This window comes from Haplochromis burtoni, unplaced genomic scaffold (genome assembly GCF_018398535.1).
Source record: "Haplochromis burtoni strain Fernald_Lab_line unplaced genomic scaffold, NCSU_Asbu1 Contig_152, whole genome shotgun sequence".
Taxonomy (NCBI): Eukaryota; Metazoa; Chordata; class Actinopteri; order Cichliformes; family Cichlidae; genus Haplochromis; species Haplochromis burtoni.
In genome coordinates this window covers 463,732-489,335 of record NW_024582513.1, presented here as the reverse complement: position 1 = coordinate 489,335, position 25,604 = coordinate 463,732, and the positions used below count along the sequence as shown (strand labels likewise).

Here is a 25,604-nt window from a genome sequence, read left to right as displayed (position 1 = left end):
CAGAAGAGGGTGGGAGAAAAAGGCTTAGCCAATCAAATGCGATCGTCAGGTGGCGACAGTCAGCTGTACCCTCCAGATAGTAGAAAATGTTGTGAAATTCGCCTCAGTCACTCTCATGCTCACAAGTTTAGATCAGTGCAGAGCACAGTGCTATATCTACAAGCTGATTTCAACAGGGACAGCACAACCTCTGAATCCCACATTCATACCCTTTTATTGCAGACAAGCTACATTTAAACATTCCTTACATGGAAACAAACCCAGAAAACAGACTCAAACGACCTGAAGGTAGCAGGTAGACACACATGGATTACATAATCAGAAAATTATTATTCAGCAAAGCACTCTTAAAAATTATTTATTAATACATGTGATTTTCACAGGACACAGCTTCTCTCTGTAGTCATTAATATTATGTACTCAAGGTCAATATTTTATCCTTCAAGTGAAACAGGTGCTAAAAGCTTCAGCTTGTACAGTGGATTATTCAACTCTATCTTTGTATAAGGAGGAGATGGAGATGATTTTGTTAGTTTGTAACAGTTACGATATCAAACCAAAGTGGTACAGGCTCATTTGGACTTTAATGACAAGCACTTCGATTTAAATCTGCCACAAATTTGCCGTCAGTTAACAGCTACTACTGTTTGATTTAGTGTTGAAAAAGTAATCATTCCTGACTCGTTCGATCTGGATCAACAGACTGAACAGCAAGTGTTGAACAGAACAGAAGTGTTTAAATTTGGATTCATGATTTCGGTGTAAATCTTTCCATCCCTCGAGCCTTAGCCTCTTTCACAGATAACTTCGATAACACTCTGCTCCATTGGTGCAGGATCCAGGCAGCGGTGGGCGGCGCTTCCAACGATCTCATCTAGCAGGAAGTGCACGAGATTCTCGTCGGAAACAAAGCGCCACAAGTACATCTGCAGGTAGTGGCAGTCCACCTGGATCTGCTGCAGCCCGTATCGGCCAAAAGTGCGCAGGCGGACACACTCCAGGAATGTTTTTAAGCTGATTTTGATAATTCCCGTCATCACGGACACCTGAGGAAGCAGAAAGACGTGCAAGTGAAAATGTAAGATTTTTTCCTTTTTCATTTTGTTAAATGAGGACCATCTGCAGATCTGCACCCACCTTGTTGAACTCCACTGAGCTAAAGATGTCGATCCTTTCAGAGAACAGCTTGTGTATGTTGCTCAGCAGATTGGTATCCATGGGAGCACTGAAGGTAAACAGAAGACAAGTGTTCAAGTAAATGTGTTTAAAAATAAAATAAAAAAGTTAAAGTATGATTAAAAATGCCTATGAAACAACTGACATCGTACTTTCAAGGATAATGTCACACTGTATCTGTGCCTTTTATTTATAATATTTTAATAACCACTCAGTGGTTATTAAAATGTCATTACAATGTCATTACTTTATGCTGACATTTCCAAAATCACTCACTGTACTCTACCAAAATAAATGAATAAATAAATAAATAAATGAATCAAAATCAAAAATAGGGTGTCAAACATAAGGCCCATGGTCCAAAATTGGCCCAACAAAGGTTCCAATCTGGCCCTCTGACTGGCATAGAAAAATGTGAAGGCAAGCATCCATTTTGGAATTTTTATTGTGTTTTCAGAAGTTTTAAAACTTTTCTTACTTATAAAGAGCTTCCCTGTGGCCATTCACAGCAAAGTAAAATAATTAAGAAAAGTAAAGTAAGATGGGCAAAGAATTACAGAAAGATTCCTGTTTTTTCACTGTATATTGTAATTTTTACTGTGAGTCAAAAAAATTTCAGCCTTATAATTATAGGACGGTATGGTAACAAGCTACCAGATCTTTCTCTGTAATTTTACAAATTTATTTCTCACAGTTTAACCCCAATGAGTCATGCTGACAGTTTTCTTTCATTAACTGCAGCAGCATTTCTTCATTATGTAGAAAAACCGAGATGTAGTGTTGAAATTACACTTCTTTTTCTTATATTGGGATATATTAGGGATTAAATGTTTGGTTAAACTTCCAGGGCTCTTACGGTCAAAATAGGCTGCATGTGGCCCACAATATAAACAAGTTTGACATTCCTGATTTAAAATTTGCTTTCGCCCCATTTATAGGTAGCTCTGCACCACTGCTAGCACTATTATTAACTATTTTAAGGTCAATTGCTGAAAATCCCATTCTGTCCACTTGCACTGGTGTGTTTGCAGTGCACACTGGATCACATGCTCTGTGGTTAAGAGGACAAAGTTACAAGCCAGAGAGCCATAACTTGTAAACAGGTTGAACATGTGCTGCATGCTTACACACCAGTCAGTTTCTACAGAAATATTTATCTTCAGATACCTCTAGACATAGACCGTTATGACCGTGTAAATGTTGCAAGTAAACTACACGAATTATGCATTTTCACCTTTGACCTAATGCACGGCCTCTAAGCTTGAACACTCCAACCTTTTCCACTGAAAACTCCTGTTTGGGAGTTGGTATTTGTTCTCTATGGAAGTTTGAAATCACAGATGTTCAAGAACATCCAAGCGCCGATTGAAAATCTTGACGGGAAACATTGGACACATTTATAAAGGCCCTTCTATTGTTTCATTTTCTACACATTAGACTCTACTTACTCTACTTTTGCGCAGTGATGTCCAAACCCAGGCCTCAAGGGCCGGTGTCCTGCAGGTTTTAGATGTGTCCTTGATCCATCACAGCTGATTTAAAAGCTAAATTACCTCCTCAGCATGTCTTGAAGTTCTCCAGAGGCCTGCTAATTAACTAATCATTTGATTCAAGTGTGTTGACCCAGGGTGTTATGTAAAACCTGCAGGACACCGACCCTCAAGGCCTGGAGTTGGCCAAGCCTGGTGTGAACAGAACCAAAAAAAAACCCCAAAACCACAACTGCCACCAGCTGAGCAGTGTGTGTAGAGCTATGGTACCTTGGGGTGTAGCTGGCAGCATAGCGGGCTTGCTGCCTGGAGCTGCTGTAGACAGAGAAAGTCCTTTTGCTGGAGTCGCTGCTGTGCGCTTTCCTCACGCCCTCTTCATACAAGAGACCAACCTATCATGCAGAAGGTTAATAAAACACCCCGTTCATGTGGGATCATGGGTGCACGAGGACATTGGGACAGTTGCAAAAACTCTCACCTGCACATCAATGGATGTGGTGTCCTCTACTACTCTCTTCATGACAGCGCGGACATTTCTTGGCTCAATAGTGTTAACCCAGTCTCTGGTTTCAACGCTTTTTCTTAACATTTGGGAAATAATCAGACCCTGAACCTGAAGCAAAACAAAAATAAAGCAACTAAATAAAAAGGTTGTTTTGCTTTTGTGACTTTTAAAGGTTGTTGATAAAAAGCCTACCTTGACATAATGGTTGAGTAGTTTCTGTGCTGCCTCCCTGGCTTCTGCACATAAAGTTGTAACAGGTGTTACGGGACTGTGGTGCTGAGAGAGAGAGAGCAAAAAGCACATTCTTGTCATTACCTTTGGCAGGGTGACTGGCTGATAAAAGAGATCAAAAACATAATGAGAGCCAGTTCTCCTTGTTTTGTGATACCTGTACAAGGAACTGTTCATCTGTGAGAGTAAGTATGTAGGAGATGGTTGAGGTTTCGTAGTCCAAGCAAAGACGAGACAGCAGCAACAGAAGGGCTGGGGGAGTTGAACCTCCTTTGTCTCCGGCAGTCTCACAAAACTGCCGAGAAGACTGGCATACAAACTTGATAAAGCTCACCACCAGGCTCTCACGTACACCCTGGCTGCAGAATTCACCCTAAAAGGGGGGGAGACACACACAAACCGGTATCACTCGCACAATGTAGAGACAACACGCAGGGTTACAGTAACACATGATGTCACACATTAGTTCAAACAAATGAAAACTATAAAAGGTAGTTTGTTCACCTTGAAGTACGGCTTGTTAGAGAATGTGATGTCCTTAGCTGTAAAGAGATGCACTGATGCCAGCACCGACTTAATCTGATTGAGAATTGAGGCTGACAGGGAGGAGAGCAGCTCTGGTAGGCTGGTTGGAGCGTCTCTGCCAGAGGCTGGCCCAGCCACAGAAGTGCCAGCCACAGAGAGACGAGGAGTTGCCAGAGCCTGCCTCACGTCTGTCAAGCTGTCCATGTAGAAGCTCTGCAGAGCGGAAAGGTACTGCTTGACTCGCTCCGTCGCCGCCCGTATCACAATCTCCGTCCCCTTGTTTGGCACAGCTGAGCCAGGCAGAAGTTTGGCCACAGCCTGGAGTCTGCGGTGGAAGCGGTCCAGCGCACGTACAAGTAGGGAGTTATCCCCAACCCCTTTCTCCTCTTGTATTCTCCGCTCGACAAGCATGAAATATCGAGCAGCCAAATCATCCACAAAGGCATGCAGCTTGCCATTTGCCATCTGAGGAATATTTTTGGATGCCAGCTCGCCCTTTTGAGCATGGTTGATAAACAGTTCTTGATAGGAAGTGATTACCAAGCATAAGCTGCTCACAAACTCATTGCAGCCTCTGTCAATGAATTCCAGGATGTCAGTATTTGATGCAGGGGAAGGCAGAGAGCTGTTTTTGGGGGAGCCGTCGGTCGGCGATCCGGGGGCTGTTGCAGACGACAACCCGTGCGCGGAAGCATCTTTTGTGGCTGTGGACGGGTACGGCCTTATCTCTGCTTCCAGGCCCTGAAGATCTGACTCAAGGCGAGACCGCGCGTGGCTCAGGAATTTATCACAGAGCTCTTCTGCAGGCTCATCCAACTGCAACAGAAGCTCCACACACTCTGATAAATCTTTGGCACTTGACCCACCATCCCTATAATCACAAGAAGAAAAGACAGAAGCAGAAATGTAATGAAACGTGTGATTTTTTTCCATGAAGTTTGGTCCGTCAACTCAATTTGTGTTTATTTATTTGTAATTTTAATATCTATGCAGTTGTGTCAAACATGCTGTTTATCCTAATTAAAATTATTTTTCTTATATATTGTAATAACTAGTCATTGTCACCTGAACTTCTGTCGAAGCTCCTGGGCCAGCTTGTCCATGATGGCGTGACAGTCATCCTGAATTCCCTTGAAGGAGGGCAGGTGGCTGTACTGCTGCAGTACGCAGCGGGCACGGCGGTGGGTGTTCACCGCCTGAGCGTAGGCCTGCAGCTCCAAACATTTATTCAATCTTGCGGGGAGTTCAAACAGAAACTGCAGCTTCCTCAACAGAGTGTGAACACCTGGAGTGAAACATGGTAAGACCCCCAAAATAAATAAATAAAATATGAATCAACCTATTAAAAAGTTTAATCCAAACAGTCAGATTAGGTCTCACCAGAGAGTTTGGTTATCTGCGCGTGCTGGTCTTGAAGAGTGCCGCTGATCCGAGCACTGAACTCTGTGATCGCAGCCATGTTAGCAGACAGACAATCCATTTCATCTTCCATTTTCTTGAAGTCATTCTTCATCTTTCTTATGGTGTCTGGCAGAAGGAAAGAAAGAAAGAAGGATATTTCAGCTATCCAGGTTTGCACAATTTAATGTCAGCTTACGTTAGGGCAGCAGTGTGTGTGTTTATGATGTTCCTTCACCTGTAGCAGATATAAACTTGTTGTAGTTTTCATACACCAGGGTTTGCATGTCGCTGTCCAAAGAGCGAATCTGCCTGACCATACAGGTCTCCTGGTCCATCAGCTCCGTGAGAGAGCACTCCCTCCTGAGCTGGATTTGGATATTTAAAATAAAAAAGTTACTGTACGTATGCTCAGTGGTCATTTGTGTCTTCTAGATATAGTGTGATATAGCATTAAAACTGATTCATTCCTCACTGTTTGGCAAAGACAGAAGCAGATTTTTAAAAAGTGTTTTAAAATTCACAGCCATCTACATCTTCACCTGTAGTGACATTACACCTGGGACATATGAAGGAAGCACTCTGGTGTTTTCTTCAGTTCATGTAACATTACTGCAATCTGCACTGTGTATAGTATTGTCGATTTCAGCATTTCATTTTCTATTATCTGGCATCAAGCTTACGCTAAAATTCTGAAGCAGTCCAGCTTTGTGAGCCACTGAGCGGATTACAATGACAGTAGCAGTTTCGCACCTTGTTGAGATAGAGCTCCGGGTCGAAATGAGGCCCATTGATGTCGCAGGGATCCAGGGACTCCGGCTGCTCCGGGGCCTTTCCTTCCTCATTCAGCCCGTAGTAGAGCTTCAACATGCCGTGCACCCTCCGCCTCCTTCCCGGGTCTTCAGCCACCGGCACCGAGCCCTCGTCCATAATGAACGGCGGCCAGCTGTGAAACGTTTAAAGTAAAATAACGATAAACAAAGGCGACGACAAACCAGCTGACAGGAGACAAACGACAGCCACTAGCACTAGCGGCACACAGCTCCTGTGTAATCGCTGTGTGTTTAGCCTCGCTGCCAACTGGAAACAACAAACTCATTCAGGATAAATATTCAGAAAATGTCATATTTTCTCTGAGACAGAAGCAGCTAGGTGGAAGCGCTGTTGTTTCCGGGTTTCTAGCCTATCCGGTGTTACGTCGTCCACCAGTGCACGTAATCTAAACAGCCAATTAGAGCAGTTTCTCTTTGTTTAGCTTTTTATTCACTAAAGGCTTCAAAATTTATGTATTTTATGTAAGAATGTATTTTTTTTGGCAAAGTATAGACAGAGACAAAGCTCATAATTGTTCAGGTAGGTGCTCTAGTTATGCGCACAACTGCGCATGTCCTAATTGGCACGTAACGCCATATTAAAGTGCTTAGATTGGTTGTAGGGAAAAATTAATTGATGACACCAAAATGGATTAAATGTGTATGATAAAATTAACATACAGCCCTGATTATACTGCAATCTGTGATCATAGCAAATCCTACAGTGTTGAAATCAAGAAAAACACAAAAATGTTAATCCCTTGAGTGCTCAGAGGAAAAAAAACACTTTTATTATAAGATTTAAAATGTGACAAAAGTCTATATTGTATCATGAACATAAAAATCATAGAGGAATAATAATCTGGGATATAGTTCAGGTATTTGAAAATCATTTGTATAAACAGAAAATCAGAGGTTTTAGGTGCATGTTAAATCATTTCCACAGGAGCACTCACCAAGCTTTCTACAGATATATATCAACTCTTATCATACCTGCCATATATTAAAACATAAACATTTAACAATGAACTTATTTCCTCAAACAATTTGAAATGGATCTAGTTAAGATGGCCACTCAACTAAGAAATTTACATTTACCATTTACAACTGCAAGTGTTAAAGTAAAACAAAATGCCACAGAAATACTGGTGAGAAGTTTGCATGAAGTTATGTTATTAAATCATATGCAGAATAACATGTTGGTTAAAATATGGCTTTAGTACACTTAAGCAGCAGCACTGAGGAAGGAATATTTGATGACAGGTATGTTCAGAAAAACGGGGCCACTTTGCATCATCCCATAATTTTAATGAAGGCCGAGCTGACAACCGAGAGGAATTACAGTACACCGTTCAACATCCGCCATCCAGTTACTCAAATATGCTCACATCAGATAACATAAAGGAAATACATCATTTTAAACCATAGCAATACCACAACTGTCCATTTTCTGGTTTCAATGCACCAAAACAGTAATTTATATGCCAACTTAGTAGAAACAAAAAAGGCACTTTAATCTTCTGTAAAGTGTTTGAGACTTATTTCTTCATTCACATATACAAACACTGGCAAGTACATGAAAACAAACCAAAAGAAAGTAAAAATGTTCTCTCATAAAAGCTAACAAACAATACAAAACAAATCTCCTGCTGTAAAATGTTTAGAAACAGTGTATTAGTATTAACAAGTGCAGCATCACATGATGTGTAGACTGTCGGAATGCCTATCCTACAACGTGACATGCATAGTGTTTGTTCGCAACAACATACTGAGCTGCTGGCGTTAGTATACAGACAGCAGCTGATACACAAGTCGAAGCATAGAAAAGTAAGAACATTCTGCCGTTTGCGTGCTGAGGAGAGTCGGGAAGAATAGATGTGCCGCCACATCTCCAACGAGGGCACGTGTTCAAGTGGAAGGCGCTATTACAGAGATGTGGAGACAGAAACTGCCTCCGTTAGCATTAGGGTGGGGTTCAGAGTGACACCCGGGGGACTCTGCCAAGTGCTGGAGGCTAAAATCTGTCTCTGCAGCGTTAAGGTAGCATACACTTGGTTGCAGCATGTCAGGCAGGCTTGCTTTGGTGGAAAGACTTAAGATTTTCAACAGTGTGGCCACAACTTGGTCCTTGTTTTGTGTTCAGAACACACAGCCGCTCTCTAGTCACAACTGGGTCAACAGACTGGGTAGCTTTTGGAGATAAAGTGAAGGAGAAATTGTTTTAATGCTATATAAATCTAATAATCTAGTAATGAAATTCTTCGCATTGTCGTAAAGCTGAAAACGAGGCCTTTTTCCCCCAATGATGTCGACAGTGACCGTGTTTGCAGAAAACAACACTGTTAGTTTCTTTAATGTCTACACTTTCAATTTACCTTCTGTCATGTCAGAAGTTGCACAAGAACAGTATTGCATCAGTTTTCTTGCTCATCAGGTACAACAGTCAGGTTAGACTGTGTGCCGAGAGATCGCTTGTACTAATCGTCCATGCTTTGAAATTTAACATTTGAATACAAGCATGGTGCGGCAGTGCTGGATGATCTTTAGATGAATATATTTTTTTCCTACACAGGTTCTACAGTTTTATAGCTTTAATTCGATTCTTTTATTAGTGCAAATCCATTTAAACACTTGATACTGTGACCACAGAGTTGCAGCTTCTTTAACAAGAAGTTTTAAAACTCACATTTTTTAAAGCAGGTCGGTCGTGCCACCTCTTTCAAACTAGCTGCAGATATCGCTTAATATTGACCTTGTCAAAAACTCCTGTACTTACAAAAGTCCTCCACAACACAGCCAATGTGCTCCCATAAGGATTGTTTATGGTCAGGATAGCCGGACGCGAAACGTTTCTACTTTTTCTGAAGTGGCTTCACCCTTTCGAGAGATCAAGGCACTGGCAGTTTGAAAAAAGCAGAATAGCGGAAATGCACCCTTAGATAGTCCCCTGAAAAATGTTTGTCATGCTGACTGTTGCCGTTTGTGGTATCGCTTAAAAGTCTGAAGTGGAGTTACGAAAGCTTTAAATATTCTTAATGCTCAATCCCCGATAAGATGAGTAGAGGTAATGCAGTGGTTATACTCATTTGAGGTGCAACATGTTTGAATAATAGCAGTAAATCCGCTTCCAGAGCGCTGCAGAAAGGTCAAAAACAGTTATTGACTGGAGTCACTGTTTGAAGATTGTTATAAGGCTCGTCTCACACTTATTCATCATATGATCTTTACAGTAGGCTGTTTAAGGAACAGCCACTTCAGTTGAACCTTGGAAGCATAGCTGCTAGATCTTTTTTCACATTACTGTACTCGCTTAATGTACACAACTTCAGAAGATAAATATTGTCACTCACACTTGGATCGCTGTCATTTGGTCCTTTACATGTTCACATATTAGCAGATAAGTGTCTCAAGCTCAAAGTAAGTCTCTCCGTTTTTTTTGTTTTGTTTTGTCTCAGTGTAAAATGTTCCGATTTGGTCTCTGAGAGGATCGGGTCAGATCTGATGGGCGACTTTAACCCTGCTCCAGACTCTCTGTTTGCACTGCAGAGTACGACACTGCAGACGCCTGTCGGGCGAAGAAAGACGCAGCTCTCTTGGGCTTCAAGCGTTTGATTTCTTTTCCTAAAAAAACAAAAACAAAAAACACAAAAATGAACAAAGGCTGAAAAAAAATCTCTGACACTGTGAAACGGCACAGAAGGAGCTACCTCCAGAAAGGATAACGGTGCTGTTAAACAAGTTTGGCCCTCACCGTCATCGACGTAGCTGATGGTGTTGAGCGATTGGACTCGGCTGCACACAACGCTGCCTTGCCTGTGCAGCATCCCGCGCCTTCCGCCGCGCCCATTCTTGCTCCTTTCTTCCTGTCCGCCGGGCTGCTGTGACAAACTCACCTCGCCGTCCACCTCGGCTGCAGCTGCCCCCTCGGACGCAGACTTAAGCTCCACGCAGAACTCGATGAAGCCGCTCATGAGCTCCGCCTTGTTGGAGGCGGGGAAGAAAAAAAATCATAACTGAGTCTGCTGTAGTCTGCTGTTTAATGGCCTATTACAGAACACAGACATCCTAAGACTGAGGGGTGGGGGATCTAATATCACATATGAAGTCACTACTTCACCACAATATAGTGCATTTTCTGTAAATTCAGTGAATAGTTTATATAATCGCCACACGTAAAGTACAAATTCTTTTTTACACTTAAATTAATTAATAAAAAATGAACAGTACTCAGTCATACGTGATTATTTTTGTGCTTTTATGTATAACATGTATAACATCTTGACATATGTTTCAATATCAAATGACTAAAGACCCAACATAAAATACTCACAAAATATATGAAATGCAAATGCACATTAAAAACAATATAAGGCTATTAAACACTTTAAACAAAATAAATATGGGTCTTATGTGGCATCGTCCTTTGTGGCACATACTAGATGACCCTCACACAGTCCCCATGACTCGAGAGCTTCCCTGAGGGCTCTGGCTAACATTTCCCCTGCATGGTCCTCAGGAAAACAGCACGTCTGCAAACACTGACTGCAGTGTGTCCGGTCTCGGATGAAGTGCACTGTGCATACATTTGATGCTGCAGTCTAGCATGACACACTGTAGATTTCCTCCAATGTTTTGGCCCGACACTCATAATATAAATGAGGCAACTGGACATGTCAAGTGTTTTGACCAATTTAGAAATCCCTGTTTCTCGACATTCTAAGTTAGGACCGTGTCTTTACAGATAAAAGTTGCAATAGCTGCAAAAGCAATAATTATCTCCTTCCATCTTTGTGATGTTCTAACACTTGACTCCGTTTTATTTTGAGCACCTAACAGTTCTTTTTTTTGCTTCTCATTCATGAACCCTCTCCATACTCTTTCATGTGATCCTTGCGTAGGTGCTAGAACAGGTTTGTTTTGTCGGAGTCTGTGGTGGGGACTGCTTTGTGGTATAATTTTGCAAAGTATAGTTTCCTGGTCCATGTCAGACTTTTTACAACACAACTATGTATATGCTACAGAAGTAGCCCCTCGTTTAGGAACGAGCTCTTTGATTGGTTTTGCAGTAAACAGTGTGCGTGTGACAGCACAAAATAAACAACAGTATAATATGAAACAACATGCATTTTAATTCCATCTTCCGATATATTTCGCCATATCCTACAGCCCTACTAAGGCTTAGAGCCTGGTGATTATGGTAATAACGCTTTTACTATTAGGTAACAACTTTTTGGTGCCACGTTCACCGAATGAGGACGATAAACCTGAAGCACAAAAATGACTTGATATTTTTTAGGCTTCAGCACCTATATCAATTGTAACACTCATCTAAACATAAATATGCACAGCTGCTTCATTCAGTCCTGGAAATCTCACAAACAGCAGGTGTTCTTGACAAGTGACTGCATCGTTTGTCCAAGTTGAAAACATCTCATTTGAAACTGCGTCAGAGGACTACAGCTGACAGCCATAAGACATGCTTGAATAGAGCAAAGAAAGTGGAGATATTCACACCATATTATTTTTTTAATTTCATAAAAAGTTTTCAAACAGCTGGCGTCAGTAGTTGAGCACAGAGGATAGTGGATAGAGGCTTTCTCCAAATGGGCGTAGGCTTCTCCCTTAAAGATAGGGTGAGGAGTTCAGGGCTCAGAGTTGAGCTGCTACTCCACTGTATTAAAAGGAGCCAGTTGACAAGGATGTCTACTAGAAACTGAGATATTCTGAGCATGTCCTACCAAGAAGATTCCCCAAGGCCTGGGAATGCCTCAGTGTTCCCCTTGGGTGAGCTGAAGGAGGCAGTGAGGGGAACACAAAGAAGGTTTGGACTTCTCTGCTAAGGCTGTTGCCACAATGCCTCAGCCCTGATGGATGGATGGAAAAAGTTTCTTACCTGTTTTGAGTAGATCTTTAACAACTTGTTGACAGGAGTGCCGTCTTCATCTCCATCAAACTCCAGCCACAGGATGTGTGAATCCCCCTCCTCCTCGGGGTAGCTGTGGTCCCAGGAGAGCTCACTAAAGCGCAGGCCAAGCAGCACGTGCTGCGGGAAAACATTTCCATAACAGGAACAGAAACAGAGTGAGAACCACAGCAAGTGTGGCTGCTGTTTTACAAAAGGTGTGAATCACTGCTCACCTTCTCTTTGACATCCATCACATAAACACCTTCCAGGCAGATCCCGATGTTGACAGCTTTACGTTTTCCCCTTTGCAGGATCCCCTGCGCTGGTTTGTCAATCTCCCCAAAGAAGAAAGCGCACCTGTTTTCACATTTAAAGTTAATCATTTGCCTTCTGTGGAAAATTACAATGCAAAAATGTGTCATTATGCTACATCATACCCATAATAAGGCAGCGTGTGACAAGTGTTGAGGTACTGGTGTAGGAGCTGCGTGGGCTCGGGAGAGCTTCCAGCAGATGTGCAGATCTTACTGTACTCCTTAAAAAGGTTCTGCTCCAGCCCGACCTGACGGCTTGACTTCCCTCGCAAAGTAGAGAACAAGCCTCCACTCCCCATGGTGACATGTGCAGGCAGATAAGAAGACAGCTTCTTCTCCCTGTGGAAAACAGAGGACAGAGGTTTGCATCGGATCTGTGAAGCATTTTCTCTCGTCTGCTCCTCTTTCCTAATTTACCCAACTGTCAATCTTTCTTCCTTTCATGTTGGTCTCATTTAAATGTTCTTCGCAGCGCGTCTTACTGTGACTTTTTGTGAGACCAAAGGACAAAATGCACTCATCTCCCAATTAAATTGTCTAGAGTGTAGCTCTAGTTTTTGACCTCTCCTCCTTAAATGCTACCACTCACATTCTTAGATAAACACGCTCCTTAAGTGCAAGAGGACTACTTCCTTTACAGAATCTATTTCATATAATTATGTAGAAATCTTCTGATGAGAGCATCTAGATTTAAAATAACCCATAAACATGCCTCAAAGAATTGCCTGGCTTTGTCTCGTCATCGGCCATCATAGGAATCTATTTTGTTCTACGGTTAAAGTGAATGTTTTATGTAGAGGACAAAGCAAGTATCTCGTCTCATTTTTAAACTGGTTGGGGTGCAGCATTATTGTTTATGTTCATGCAGTAAGAACATCGGATTATCTGTCGAAGTATAAAACCTATGGATCAGTCAGTAAATTGCTTTGAAACAGCAGGCAGGAAGTTCAGACACCAGATAAAAACACACAGTAGGATTTTGCAACTCCACAAGCAAAGACTTCCTTAAAAAGTCTATAAATATGCATGTTTTTGTGTAGCTGTGGGTGCCTGTAAGATGCTTCTAAGAGTAGACAGGTTACACTGATAATAATATACCTAATGCTGTATTGTATGTGCAGTGTCAATTTTTAGTACTTCACTTGCAGTGGCTCTTAGACAACCTGACAGAGAAGAAACCAATGATGAATGTTGTCATTAGAAATGCCTTATCCCACCTGCACACCAACAAGTACTTAGAAAAACACTGCAGTGTTCAGGCAACTGTTAATATAAAAAAAGGCTTCTTAAACAAAAGGACGACTGACCTTATTCACAGTATCTGTGTACCTTTTACAGGACTGCATCACATTGTCATAGACTGTAGTGAAGCACTCAAAGCTACTCAGTCTATCAGATCCCTAATTGAGGAATATGCAGGCTGTGGGAAATGGTTTGGGTGGTGCTTTTTACATTGTTTATTTTTTCTACTACATTAGGCTGTGCAGTAGAAAGGAATCATCTCAGAGTCTGACAGATTTATGAAAGGCAGATCGACCATTTCTTTATAAATAAATGGAAGAGAGATACTGTTTCATTTTGCATAAACTGCAAAGTCTGTGTGAACGTGTATGAGCACATTCTCTAAGTGCAAGAGTAAACATACACAGAGTAGAATACTGGGAAAAACTTAGTCAGATTAAGCAAGGATTACTTTTCTGAAATGGCACGCAACTGGCTCACTTTCACAGGTATGTATTAACCTCACTGACTCTGCAGTTTCCTTCTCTTCCATCTACGCTTTAAGAAATGTGTTTTAAAAAAAATGAATCCCACTAAATTATGAAGGCCTTAAGCAAAAATTATTTTAACTACTTTAGGTGGAGGGTACATAATGTGAATAAGGCAATGACAGAATGTTGCCAGACCACTAACAAAACACATAAAATAAACATCAGTAGGGTCTGGGGACCGATTTCTTCCTTTTCTATTATGTAAAGAGGAAGATATAACTGAAGTAGGAAGAAGCAATTGCTTTCAAATTGTCATTGTCCTGTAGATAAATGACTGAAACTGACAAAATCTAACCATTCCTTAAGCTTGTAGCTCACAACTTACCCCCCCAAAGCTACAATTTCGGACCCAGAAGCACAACTGATATAAGACTTAAGACATATCGGCCAATACTTTTTTCTTTCAGGCACATGAAACATAAACAAATTCGCCCTAGCATCATCATGTGTAGTTATTTATGAGCAGTTGCTTCTCACCTTATAGTTGTAGTAAACTGTTGGCTGTCCAGACTAGTTCCCTCATCGAGAGCAATAGACAAAGCTCCAAGACTAGTCCAATGCTCAGGGTCGCAGGGGTATCGACCGGTGAGGATGTTGCTCCTGGCTTCCTCATAAAGAAGTCGCAACACTCCCTCCTCTTGTATCTGCACCGGAGTGAGACAGTAACTCCCAGTAAGCACATTAAATTTGAAACTGAAAAAGAGTTTTTGTCTAATTAAGTCAAAATTTGTATTTCATTTAGCTTCGTTTGATTTGATTTGACATAATATTATGAGTCGTCAACTTTAATTTGCTGCTATGTTTGTAACACAAGGAAACACTGTTAGTTTTAACAAGCCATGTGAAGTCAATAAATTAGACAAAACCTTCAGAAAAATGAAATGCAGACCTCTGTTACCCCTGGAGTATAACACCGTTTCCACCATTCTAAGATTAGTTTAAGTTGTAGCAGAGTTAAGAATACCTGCAGCTCTTTAGATTTCGGATAAAACACACTGCGCCTGTACTGGAGACATGGTTCATCTGTAAAAAGGCAGAGGACAATCATGCTTTACTGTTTCGCGAAGTATTCAAGTCCACATTGGATGACAATCAGCCTCATCATCCAGTGTGGAGGAGTGAGGGTAGAAAGACAATGTGAGTCCCCTCAAGCCCACTCTGCTGTGGCTCACAGTACTGTGCCGTGGGTGGAATTTACTCCACAGGAAAAGTAACAGCTTTTAAGGGATTATACAATACCTGTGTGATACTTTTTATGCTTTATTAGTGGAAAGCTGTCACTGTAGACTAAAAGCACCTGCCACACTGCAAACGTGTGGGCTGATCGTCTCTGAGGGGGAGGTTTTAGGACAAAAAAAACAAACAGGAAAAGAAACAAAAAACAGCAGACTGAGTCAGTGCTTCTTACCCCACTTGCAACTCTTTTAAAATGTGCTGTACTTAACACAAGCAGTAACTAACTGTAAAAACTTTTGCTATTCTGTTCTGCATAACACATGCTAAGGGATGCTAATGATTTAGCTCATGAGAACTGCTGTAATCCTAAAAGGATCACATAATCTCTCAAAGTGTGGAATATAACGTCTGTTTTTCTCTTCCTCCAAATGCTTGTTCCATATTTACTTTGATTTTCTACCCGTTTCAGTCGTTTCTTTTCCTGTTCAACAACAGCAGTTCATGTCAATGCCTCCTTTTCCATGTTTCTCTTTTATCACATCCAAGCAAACCTGACAGCCCTTTTATCCATTATTTACCTCAAGTAAGCCAGCAACCACCATTAACGTATAAGTAAGCTAGAAATAAAGAGGAAACAGCTGCAGAAAAAGAAACAAGCTGTTGTCAGCACGTAAAAATGCTTTGTTTGGAGGCAGAAAACCAGGCTGGTGACAGAAGTCAGCTTAAGGCAAACAGAGAGTGCCAATTACTAGACTGGACTGATGTTTACGTGCAGCTCATTGGTAACTACAGTGTATTAGAAACTATAGAATAACATTCTTCAGTCTGTAGAGGATTGCAGCTGTTTAATTGTAAGATTTATGGCAACAAGAGGGCATACTCCGTAAGAAAAAGCTTTACTTTATCTTATTAGGAAGGATTTACAAGAATAATCTACCACTCAGCAGCAGAAGCCATTATCTTTCCTTTCATCTCTTTGTACACTGCAACACCCTTTTCCCGTACAAAGTTCGAGTCATGCTTTCATTACAGAAACTAGATTTCTTGCGTTGACAGCTTTTCTTTAGTCCAGTGTTTGGTGGCGCACGCAAGTCAAAACTCTGACCTTGTGAAATGTCTTCCTCTGAAGCCTCGGTGAAGCGATACAGCAAGTCGTGCCACTGCCGACACAACTTGTACGGTTGATGCCTCGTCTTTAACTGCAGTTCTGAAGATAGGGAGTGAGGAAAAAAGTTATGCAGCAGCATGTTTTACTCATATCAAGTGATATCACATAATACAGTTAAGTGATAGAAATATGAGGAGGAGGGTTGGGGTTCTAACCGAGCAGTGGAGAGCAAAGCCAGAAGGCAAAAACATCCTGTACAGACTCAGGAGTATGGAGAGCTTCACGAACGTTGCGGCCCAGCTCTTGCACGGTGACAGTGCCGAGCCCTTCTAGAGTTAAGTGTACTGCACTGTCACCAAACAAGTATATAAGCACATCTTGAGCTGTGTGAACAAACATAATTTAAAAAAAAAGCAAAGAGATTAATAACAAAAACAATAATAATAGATTAACTACTTTGGGGTTTTTTTGCACGATAAAATAATCTGGGTGAGACTGTTTGACATCATACCACGAGATAGTGTTGCAGAGGAAGCCACACTTCCTCTTAGCGAGTGATCATCTGATGAATCTGGAGGAAAACTGCACTCATCTCCTTCCATCTCTAACCTGAAATGAAAACACCAAAAATTCAGATGAGTAACAACACAGACTCACGACAAGATTCTTTACAGGGAGGAGCAATGCAACGGGAAGGGATGGCTAGAAATCTACCCAAGTGTCTAATGGGTGAGACAAAACAATCACCAGGAGTGAAAATCAAAACAATACTGTAAACTGCACTTGAGGAACACAAACACGTCGCAGTTGAACACAGAAGTGGCAACAGAGGCAGCACACCTGCAATATATTACAGTCCCACTCCCAACTCAAATGGACTCTCAAGTTATTCATCAACAGTATACTAAAAGGAAATGCCAGCAAAGCGGTGTAGGCGTGTGTGCTGCTTATACTGACATTCTTACACATGTGTGTAATAGCTTGGGAATAGCCACATAATATATCTCTAAACAAAGCATTACAGCTAAGTAACCTCTTCAGAGATAACTAGACCAGCAGGAATTCAATTCAATTTTATTTATATAGCGCCAAATCACAAGAACAGTCGCCTCAAGGAGCTTTATATTGTAAGGTAGACCCTACAATAATAGGGGGTGCATCTTTATCACTTTATTCCATTTGGTGCTCTTTCTATTATATTTTGTTCAAAACAAAAGTCAGGGTTCAATACATAACCCAGCGCCACCTCGTGTTTTTAACCCGAGAATGATCCTATACGATCACTACATCCCAGTCAGTCGACTGCTGACCTCACCCTGTTCAACTGCAGTGCTCCGTGAGCACCAACATGTAACTGTTACGGTTTTTAACGTGGCTTCGAACATTTCTAGAACAGCCTTCATACCGTTACAGAGAGACAACAAACACGGGCGTCGTTGAAACGGGCAACATCTCGCCGCCCGTGGATAAAATAATAGCTAGCTCCTCAGTTTTAACAGGGCTGCCCCAAACTCAGCCGGGGATTAAATTTGTGTGACATTATAGAGAATAACTCAACACACAAAAAGTGAATTGCGTAGACTATTATCTAAAAGGCAGTTGAAAACACCATGCTAGCTAAATAAGCTAGGCATCGGAAATATTACCAACACTGGACGTCACTGCGATCATTTTAGACGTGTTAATGCGCTTCATTTATCTGCCAGTAGGAAACAATTTAGATGCCGAAGCTATCTGGCCCATTGGCTAACTTTGTGTGTGTTTTGTTTAACAGAGTGACCCACTATTAATAGCAAGTGATGAAACTACTATGTTCCAATGTCTCTGTTGTCCACCTACCTGCCAGTTCCTGTAAGTTTCCGTCCACTCGCTTCTCTCGATGGGATCCTGTTGATTTTGTAAATACTGTGGCCAAGTACACCAACTAATTAAAAACCCGCTGTTATTGCCCTCACCACAGCTTCCCAGCTACCCTGAACTAGCTCTTCTAGCAGCTGCAACAGTTTCAAATTGTGCGACTCCCGAACGACTTGATTATTCTAACCCGTTCCTCATTACTTGGGTGTGACAGCCAAGCTAGAAGATTTTTTTAACCACAGCAATTCAAATATTTCTAAATTAAACAGTCGCGGAGGCAATTGGAAGCGAATATCCATACATGTTCCACCTGGAGGTAGTTTGAAAGTTCACTGACTGACATAGAGTCTACACTTTGAAGTCGTTCACATGAGATCGGGTCAAAAATATTTGATCCTCAGAATGACGGGGAAAATGAGGCGAACGTCAGAGAGTGCGTCGTCCCGTCACGTGACTGAAACGTAATCGCAGCTGTACTTCAGCAGGCACCGGATTAATTCTGTTTATCTGCTGACTGTCATTAAGTTTACCTGCGAAAAACAGATTACAGCCACGGTAATACAATCGATTCCACGCAGTCACAGCTTCAGACGACGTCCTCATGAATCAACTTTGATCTGATACAGTCTCAACCCGTGTCTCACAAAGTGGTATTTATTGGATTGCATTTACTCACAGTTTAATATCACCCATTGTATTTCCCCATATTTATAGCCTTCTTAAATTGTATGTGTATATATCCTTGGCAGTATATTGACCTGTTATTTAAGTTTAATGCACCATGTCAGGGAGTATTGCCATAATTATGTTATCCTTGCATAATGACAATAAAGAGTCATGAATCTTTTCAACAGATTTAAAAACAGTGACTCTAAATATACACCGACCAGGCATAACATTATGACCACCTGCCTAAAGTTGCGTTTGTCACATGTCACCCTTTTGCTGACCCATGGAGGCATGGACTCCACTAGACCCCTGGAGGTGTGCTGTGGTATCTGGCACCCAGATGTTAGCAACAGATCCTTTAAGTCCTGTAAGGTGCGACATGGGGCCTTCGTGGATCGAACTTGTTTGCCCTGAACGTCACACAGATGCTCAACTGGATTGAGACCCGGAGAACTGATCAAACCTTATCAAACTCTCTCAAATCCTTACATTCGCATAATTTCCCTGCTTCAAATACATCAACTTTGAGGACAAAATGTTCACTTGCTCCCTAATTTATCCCACACAATAACTCTTGCCAAGATGAATAGATAATCAATTATGCCGGATAGGTGTAAATAACATGATGGAAATACTGCAATTTGTAATGTGCAAAAAAGGCATGTATGTAAACAGTAAAGTGATTTTTTTTTTTTTAATAAACTGCCTTGTACAGTTTTAGGGAAATGCATTACATTACATATTGGCATGCCTATATAACTTTGTGTTTGAATGATTATCTCTCAGCTTTACCAGTCTTCCCTTTTACCAGCCTCAGTATTATTATTTTTCACCTTTTCAAATTTGTATAAGGAGACAAAGCCTTCATATGGTTCACCGTTCATCTGCCAGCCACCTGACGCAGGCGTCTAACTGCTAAGGCAGCAGGCTGGGTATTAACTAATGGGATTTGGCAGCTAAGGTGTCAGAACAGAGGACACACTCGATGGCTTTCACTGCATTACTGACAACGATTAATCAGCCTTTGTAATCTGATTCCTTTCACTGAGTGAGAGAAGAGAGGCGAGGAGAAAGTGCTATCTCACAGCCACTGTCATGGAAGGTGACAAGTGAAGTATTTTAATGTCTCTGCGTGCTGTATTTACATCACAAAGAAAATAAGAAAACAACTCCACTCCATGAGACATTTAGTAACCTCAAACTTTAATAAGTCATCTTTTATATATTATTGTCATAATCCTGTTGCGCAGCAGAGCATTGTGCCTCATGTCTCTCTACAGTCAGCTTTACATCTTCCACAAAATATATAATTTTTGTACACTTGCTCTTCGATTAATGTTTATCCTCTGATTGATGGGTGACTGCTTTATTGCGTTTGAGACAAACAAGTCTTGTGAGTGTGTAATTATAATCCAAACCACTTTCAAAAGCAATATTGGTAATTGCATATATTTGTAGGACTGTAAACAAACAATCAAGGATTTGTTAATCTTGTGCAGTGAATAACAGGCAAAATAAAAGTGATAGACAATAAAAAAAAGTTCTCATTATTTTAAGCATCTTATTCATTTTAAGGAGTACAAGTGTCTGAAAACTGGATTAATCATAGCTGCTATGGGTACATTTACTGGCAATAAAGACACCAAGATAGAATTTGACTGGGAATTAGAGTAGATGGGTGGATGGTCATCTGACAATAAAAAAACAAAAACACTATCCCTAAATTTGTGAAATTCACAGAAATTTGTTATTTGTGTTCTTTTTTAAAAACTGAAATCATTCCTTAGATGCCGTCTTGTACAAGTTATTTACACGTGATGTTTGATGTAAAATGTGGTTTAGGTGGGAGTTGTTGTGGCTGCAGCACTCCCTTCTTCAACCTGGTTTTTGAGCAGGAGGAACTTCAGCACAGGGTCGAGATACTCCATGATGGTTTCTTTCACTCCCTTCTCTAGCAAGTACCCTTCTGTCTCGATTTCAGTGTTTTCCTTTCCTGCCACTGCCTCCATGGCGGTCTGCAGGAGGCGCAAACTCACCAGCACAGAGCCCTGCAAAAGTGAGAGCGATTGGGGAGCAAGTTAGACAAGGGTAAGCGCTTTAAAACCCAGTGTTGTATGTCTCACATTTTATAAATTACAAGCTCACTGTGGCACCACAATCTCTGCCTGAAATCATTGTCGGGCTTACCTGTAAGAGGAAGATTGACAGAACTCCAGCCCCAATTGTGTTCATCAGGCCCATGTAGTAGTTGACCAGAGCCTCTCTGCACCCCCGGAGGTAGATGTTGAGCTCCTCGGTTTGGTAATCATAGTTATAGTGAGCTGAATTGTTGGTAAGCTGATACTGCATGCACGGCCGTGGAGAACTGGGGTTACAGCAACTGAACGGGACTCCGTCTACCAAGTAACGGCCATCCACGTTGCTCTTGATGCGGCTATAGAAACAAATGAGGGATTACTAACACTGTTACCACATGATTGTTTTCTTTAGTCACACTTTTTCAATCCAAACTCTTTCATTTTTTAAGAATATGCACAAATGTGAAACCCACTACCCTCCAGCCCCTTACTCTTTCACTTCCTTAGAGCTGAAATCAAGGTAGCGGTTGCTGATCCACTGGACCTCGAACCAATCCCTGAAGTCATTGTTTCCACAACACTGAAACTCCATCTGCAGACGATCAATGTTCTGCTTCTGGAAGCAGCGGCCTGGTGTGTCTGTATCCTTGTAGAAGCGGATGCCATTCCTCAGGCCAGCCTTTAGAGAAGATTCCAGACTGCCCTTCATTGCGTAGCTCATGATGACAGCTAGCAGCATGAGCACGGTGAAGAAGCAAGAGACGGCAAAGTAGGGCTTCAAGAAGTTCTTCCAGCGAGGGAATCGCCCAGCGTCCAGGGCATCCTGACAGATCTTTGATGCAAAGTAGTTGATGCCCAAGGAGGCGAGACCAACAATCATGAGGGTGTTCGGCACAATATGAATGTCTTGGTTATCCATTACCTGAAAGTGAGTCACACAGCAATGTGTGGAATATTAAACCATTCAAATTTATTTCAATAATTATGCAGAACAAATTAGTGAAGTATGAAATTCTATGGAAATCGCACTCACCAGCCACTTTGTGAGGTACACCTGTTCAACTACTTGTTAACAAAAATACCTAAGTAGCCAGTCACATGGCAACAACTCAGTTCATTTAGGCATGTAGACATGGTCAAGATGACTTGTTCAAGTTCAAATTGAGCATCAGAAGAAAGGTGACTTAAGTGACTTGGCTGTTGGTGCCTGGTCTGAGTATTTCAGAAACTGCTGATATACTGGTGGGGGGGTTTCTACACAACCATGACTGAAGATTGCTTGTAGCCAGTGAGCTTCAGCTCACACTGAAAATGTATCTGTGATACTAAAGGTTTAAGTAGAAAGGCCTGACTACCTCAATCCGATAGGTAAGGAATGGTAACTGAAAAAAGAACACTCGTTACAAACAGGGTATGCAGAAGAGCATCTCTGAGTGCACAACACATTTAAGCAATGGGCTACAGCAGCAGAAGACCACATCAGGTACCACTCCTGTCAGCTAAGAACAGGAAATTGCGGCTACAATTTGCATTTTTACAGTTTTGCAATTTGCAAAATTGAACACCAGAAGACTAGAAAAATGTTGGTCGGGTGAGTCTCGTTTTCTGCCTTGTATCAATGATTTACTTTGTTGTTTTGGGGTTGTAATGATGTGGGGATATTTTCTTGGCACACTTTGGGCCCCTCAGTACCAACTGAGCATGGTTTAAACCCCAAAGCTTACATGCTCCTGACCATGTCCATCCCTTTATAATCACAGTGTACCCATCTTCTGATGGCTGTGGCCTTGTACAGGACAACACACCATGTCACAAAGCTTAGATAATCCCAAACTGGTTTCTTGAACATGATAATGTTCACTGTCCACAAACAGTCTCCACAGCCACCAGATCTTAATCTGGCACCTTTGGGAGTGATGCAACACCAAAATTCAAGTCATGGATGTGCAGCCAAAAAAATCTGCAATAACTGTGTGATGCTATCATGTCAATATGGACCAAGCTCTCTAAGGAATGTTTCCAGCACCATGTTGAAACTTTGCTATGAATAATTAAGTCAGTTCTTAAAAGCAAAAAGCAGTTGTGTCAGGTGAATGTCTAATAAAATGTCCAGAGAGCTTATGTTCACAGCCATAAACATAATTGCATGTATATGTAAACTTTTTAACCAATTTTTCTCCTCTAATAAGTCAGACTGTTCTTCTCCAATGCCTACTATTTTGAATATATAGACACTAATGCGGAGAGTACAGTCCTGAAATGAAAGTTAACATTTTTGACATCACAACATGCGTTGATGAGGCTTAGAAGGCTTAAAAGGATTCCACCTTTATTTATGAAGAGACGTCAATTTGTAAATGTGCGTAAATATATATAGAAATAAAACATATTGTCAGCATTACTGTCAGATGCTAAATGTCATAATGAAGAACTAGACCAGAATGTATGAGCCACAAGCAGCTGGGGCTTAAAAGTATCGTTCAAGGATACCTGTCGTACATTTAGTAACTCAGAACTCAGTTTGTTATCCACTTCTACCACACAGAACAGACACAAACACCACAACTGCATGAAATTGCAGCCACTTCCCTTTTAAATAGTGAGGTTCTACTGAATGCTGCACTATTTGTCTTTGGTTTGTCTTTGGTTTACGTATTTGGTAAACCAATGTGATTCCAATGGAACATGTTTGTAGAGCACATTTCCTGAAGCTATATGTCAAGCAAACTAACATCCTCAGAGATTCATTTTGGTAAAATGGAAATTTAAAAAAATAATTTAATTTTGAAAACACAACAAAGTCTTGTGTTCAGTCAAACGTTCTCTGATGATGGGATTAAACCTTTACTGTAGTCTACATAATAAGATAATATTTTCTTTGCGTTTTTCAATCATTCCAAGCGTGTGTTATAATAAAACTGATCATACAAAGCTATGGTGACAGCTTTAAGTAGCAGTAGGGATTAGGGTAATTAAGACTGACGGAGCCTAATTTATGAAATGATGAGTCAGGATCCAAAGTGGGTCACAGGTGTGTTGATTGCCGATTAGCACGGAGATTTCATTTATCCTCTAAGACTTTTTCCTTTTGCATTTTCCCTGAAAATCTAGTGTCTACAGTTAAAACCCAACACAGAAGGCATTTGTTGAGTGTACTCAGGAATATTCACACCTGGTATTATAGCGTATAATCAGATTCTTCAGGCAATTAAATATATCGTCCCTGATATTTAATGCACAATTTGATGTGAGATTAGAAATATTAGCACTTATTAGTGGTTTATTATTTGACATTATTTGTAATAGTTATCATTGCAGACAACAATAATTTTAATGACTTTCTTCCCATTACACACAGTTACAGTAACTATGAATACTCTTAATACTACATTTCATGCAAATAGTAGTTACCCAGTAGTAATTTTCAGGCATCCTACACGACAAAAATGGGTAAATTCAAAAAGTATAAGAAAGTATTCACTCTAGGAGGTCAAATTTTAAGTACCTCTGCCCTCCTGCGGAGCTCCGTCTTGAGGATGCACCCCAGGGTGAAGGTCGTGGCCCCAGCAACTGTGGCACACCATGACAGGATCCACAGTCCCTGGGCTAGCTTCACCCTTTTCTGAAAGGGGAACTTCATCTTCATCACCACCATGGTTGCAGCGGGGGAATCTTACCAGGTCTCACCGGGGGGTAGGGGAAGGAGAGCGACGAGGCCGCGGGGGGACGATGCTGTGCTCTGGCTGTGAGAGAGGAGAAGAGATGAGAGGGAGGACTCCAAAGGCTTAAAGATGAAGACGGCAGAACTGAAACACACCTGTATAAACAGTGTGAGGACAGTTCAGACACAAAACAGTAGTTTTGTGAGAAACAAACAACCAAACTAAGAAGTAGAGAGGTTAGCAGAAAGTCCCTGGAAACTTCTGAGTTTTAGAGCTTTACATCACAAGTGGTGCATCTTCAATTAAACTGATGTTGGTGGGTCAAATTTTACCTTATTTTTTCCTAAAAGATTCTGAAAAAAAGTCCAGTTATCTCCAGCAACCACTGTGTACCGTCCAATGTGCCACACAGTGGATTTGGCACACTGGATTTGGTAAACCTGGATGCAGGGGGGCGTCTTACCACTAATACCTACCTATCCTATTAAACTGGTTTGTGGATCCAGGCCATTGTCTGCTCAGCATCTGTCACTCATACAGAGGGACATGGATGACAAGCCAAATTGAAATTGACAGGGAGGTATTATTAATACACAAGTCATTATCTGTGTACACAGATACTGGAAAAAATTACAAAGTACAAGAAAATTACATGAGATTTAAAAAAATATTTAGACAAATAGGTCTAAATATTTATTTCCATTTTCAATTTGCCATTATGTAGAAGTCTACAGGTTGAGAAACAGTCAAAGTCCTCCATTGGACCCAGAGTCACTGGCTCTCAACTCTGTGTAGTAATATATGAGGGGAAGAGTAGCCAACTCTCATTACTGCCTGACTAATACTCTGAATCCAAGTAGCATGGTCCCAAGGTGGGAAACATTCTCACCTCCTCCATACTGGTACCAATTTTCCATTAATATTTC

The 25,604-nt window shown here is 41.2% G+C and overlaps 3 protein-coding genes across 4 annotated transcripts; all 3 read right to left on the bottom strand.

Moving 5' to 3' along the window:
* Positions 1-193: 193 nt before the first annotated feature.
* Positions 194-6,528, bottom strand: vps51 (VPS51 subunit of GARP complex). Its single transcript, XM_005931956.3, has 11 exons — positions 6,079-6,528; positions 5,564-5,693; positions 5,308-5,454; positions 4,993-5,212; positions 3,907-4,798; positions 3,560-3,775; positions 3,364-3,447; positions 3,145-3,279; positions 2,937-3,058; positions 1,138-1,225; positions 194-1,046 (listed from the first exon to the last, which is right to left on the bottom strand). Exons 1-11 carry the CDS (start codon positions 6,253-6,255, stop codon positions 786-788), a joined length of 2,472 nt encoding a protein of 823 aa, XP_005932018.1. The 5' UTR covers positions 6,256-6,528; the 3' UTR covers positions 194-785.
* Positions 6,529-6,906: 378 nt separating this feature from the next.
* frmd8 (FERM domain containing 8) lies at positions 6,907-18,673 on the bottom strand. The gene is made up of 11 exons (XM_005931958.3): positions 18,252-18,673; positions 16,924-17,021; positions 16,628-16,795; positions 16,410-16,511; positions 15,093-15,151; positions 14,606-14,772; positions 12,480-12,695; positions 12,276-12,399; positions 12,031-12,180; positions 9,889-10,117; positions 6,907-9,758 (listed from the first exon to the last, which is right to left on the bottom strand). Exons 2-11 carry the CDS (start codon positions 17,012-17,014, stop codon positions 9,649-9,651), a joined length of 1,416 nt encoding a protein of 471 aa, XP_005932020.1. The 5' UTR covers positions 17,015-17,021; positions 18,252-18,673; the 3' UTR covers positions 6,907-9,648.
* A 1,447-nt stretch (positions 18,674-20,120) lies between these two features.
* Positions 20,121-25,136, bottom strand: rom1a (retinal outer segment membrane protein 1a). 2 transcript variants are annotated; one of them, XM_005931959.2, is made up of 5 exons: positions 25,011-25,136; positions 24,522-24,759; positions 21,508-21,938; positions 21,126-21,372; positions 20,121-20,986 (listed from the first exon to the last, which is right to left on the bottom strand). In XM_005931959.2, exons 2-5 carry the CDS (start codon positions 24,669-24,671, stop codon positions 20,777-20,779), a joined length of 1,038 nt encoding a protein of 345 aa, XP_005932021.1. In that variant the 5' UTR covers positions 24,672-24,759; positions 25,011-25,136; the 3' UTR covers positions 20,121-20,776. The 2 variants fall into 2 exon arrangements, with proteins under 2 accessions (XP_005932021.1, XP_005932022.1); XM_005931960.2 differs by lacking the exon at positions 25,011-25,136 and adding an exon at positions 24,834-24,978.
* Positions 25,137-25,604: the final 468 nt, after the last annotated feature.

What these genes read in the sequence shown, in the direction of transcription:
- vps51 (XM_005931956.3), bottom strand. Translation starts at nt 6,255, where the DNA reads ATGGACGAGGGCTCGGTGCCGGTGGCTGAAGACCCGGGAAGGAGGCGG. An exon ending in GCAGATAACCAAACTCTCTG is followed by an intron (nt 5,213 to 5,307) that starts GTGAGACCTAAT and finishes GTTTCACTCCAG; the next exon opens with GTGTTCACACTCTGTTGAGG. An exon ending in CCACATCCATTGATGTGCAG is followed by an intron (nt 3,059 to 3,144) that starts GTGAGAGTTTTT and finishes TCTGCATGATAG; the next exon opens with GTTGGTCTCTTGTATGAAGA.
- rom1a (XM_005931959.2), bottom strand. Translation starts at nt 24,671, where the DNA reads ATGGTGGTGATGAAGATGAAGTTCCCCTTTCAGAAAAGGGTGAAGCTA. An exon ending in AGCTCTAAGGAAGTGAAAGA is followed by an intron (nt 21,373 to 21,507) that starts GTAAGGGGCTGG and finishes TTGTTTCTATAG; the next exon opens with CCGCATCAAGAGCAACGTGG. An exon ending in TGTCAATCTTCCTCTTACAG is followed by an intron (nt 20,987 to 21,125) that starts GTAAGCCCGACA and finishes TCACTTTTGCAG; the next exon opens with GGCTCTGTGCTGGTGAGTTT.
- frmd8 (XM_005931958.3), bottom strand. Translation starts at nt 17,014, where the DNA reads ATGGAAGGAGATGAGTGCAGTTTTCCTCCAGATTCATCAGATGATCAC. An exon ending in CAGTTTACTACAACTATAAG is followed by an intron (nt 12,696 to 14,605) that starts GTGAGAAGCAAC and finishes TGTTTTCCACAG; the next exon opens with GGAGAAGAAGCTGTCTTCTT. An exon ending in TGATGGATGTCAAAGAGAAG is followed by an intron (nt 12,181 to 12,275) that starts GTGAGCAGTGAT and finishes GTTTTCCCGCAG; the next exon opens with CACGTGCTGCTTGGCCTGCG.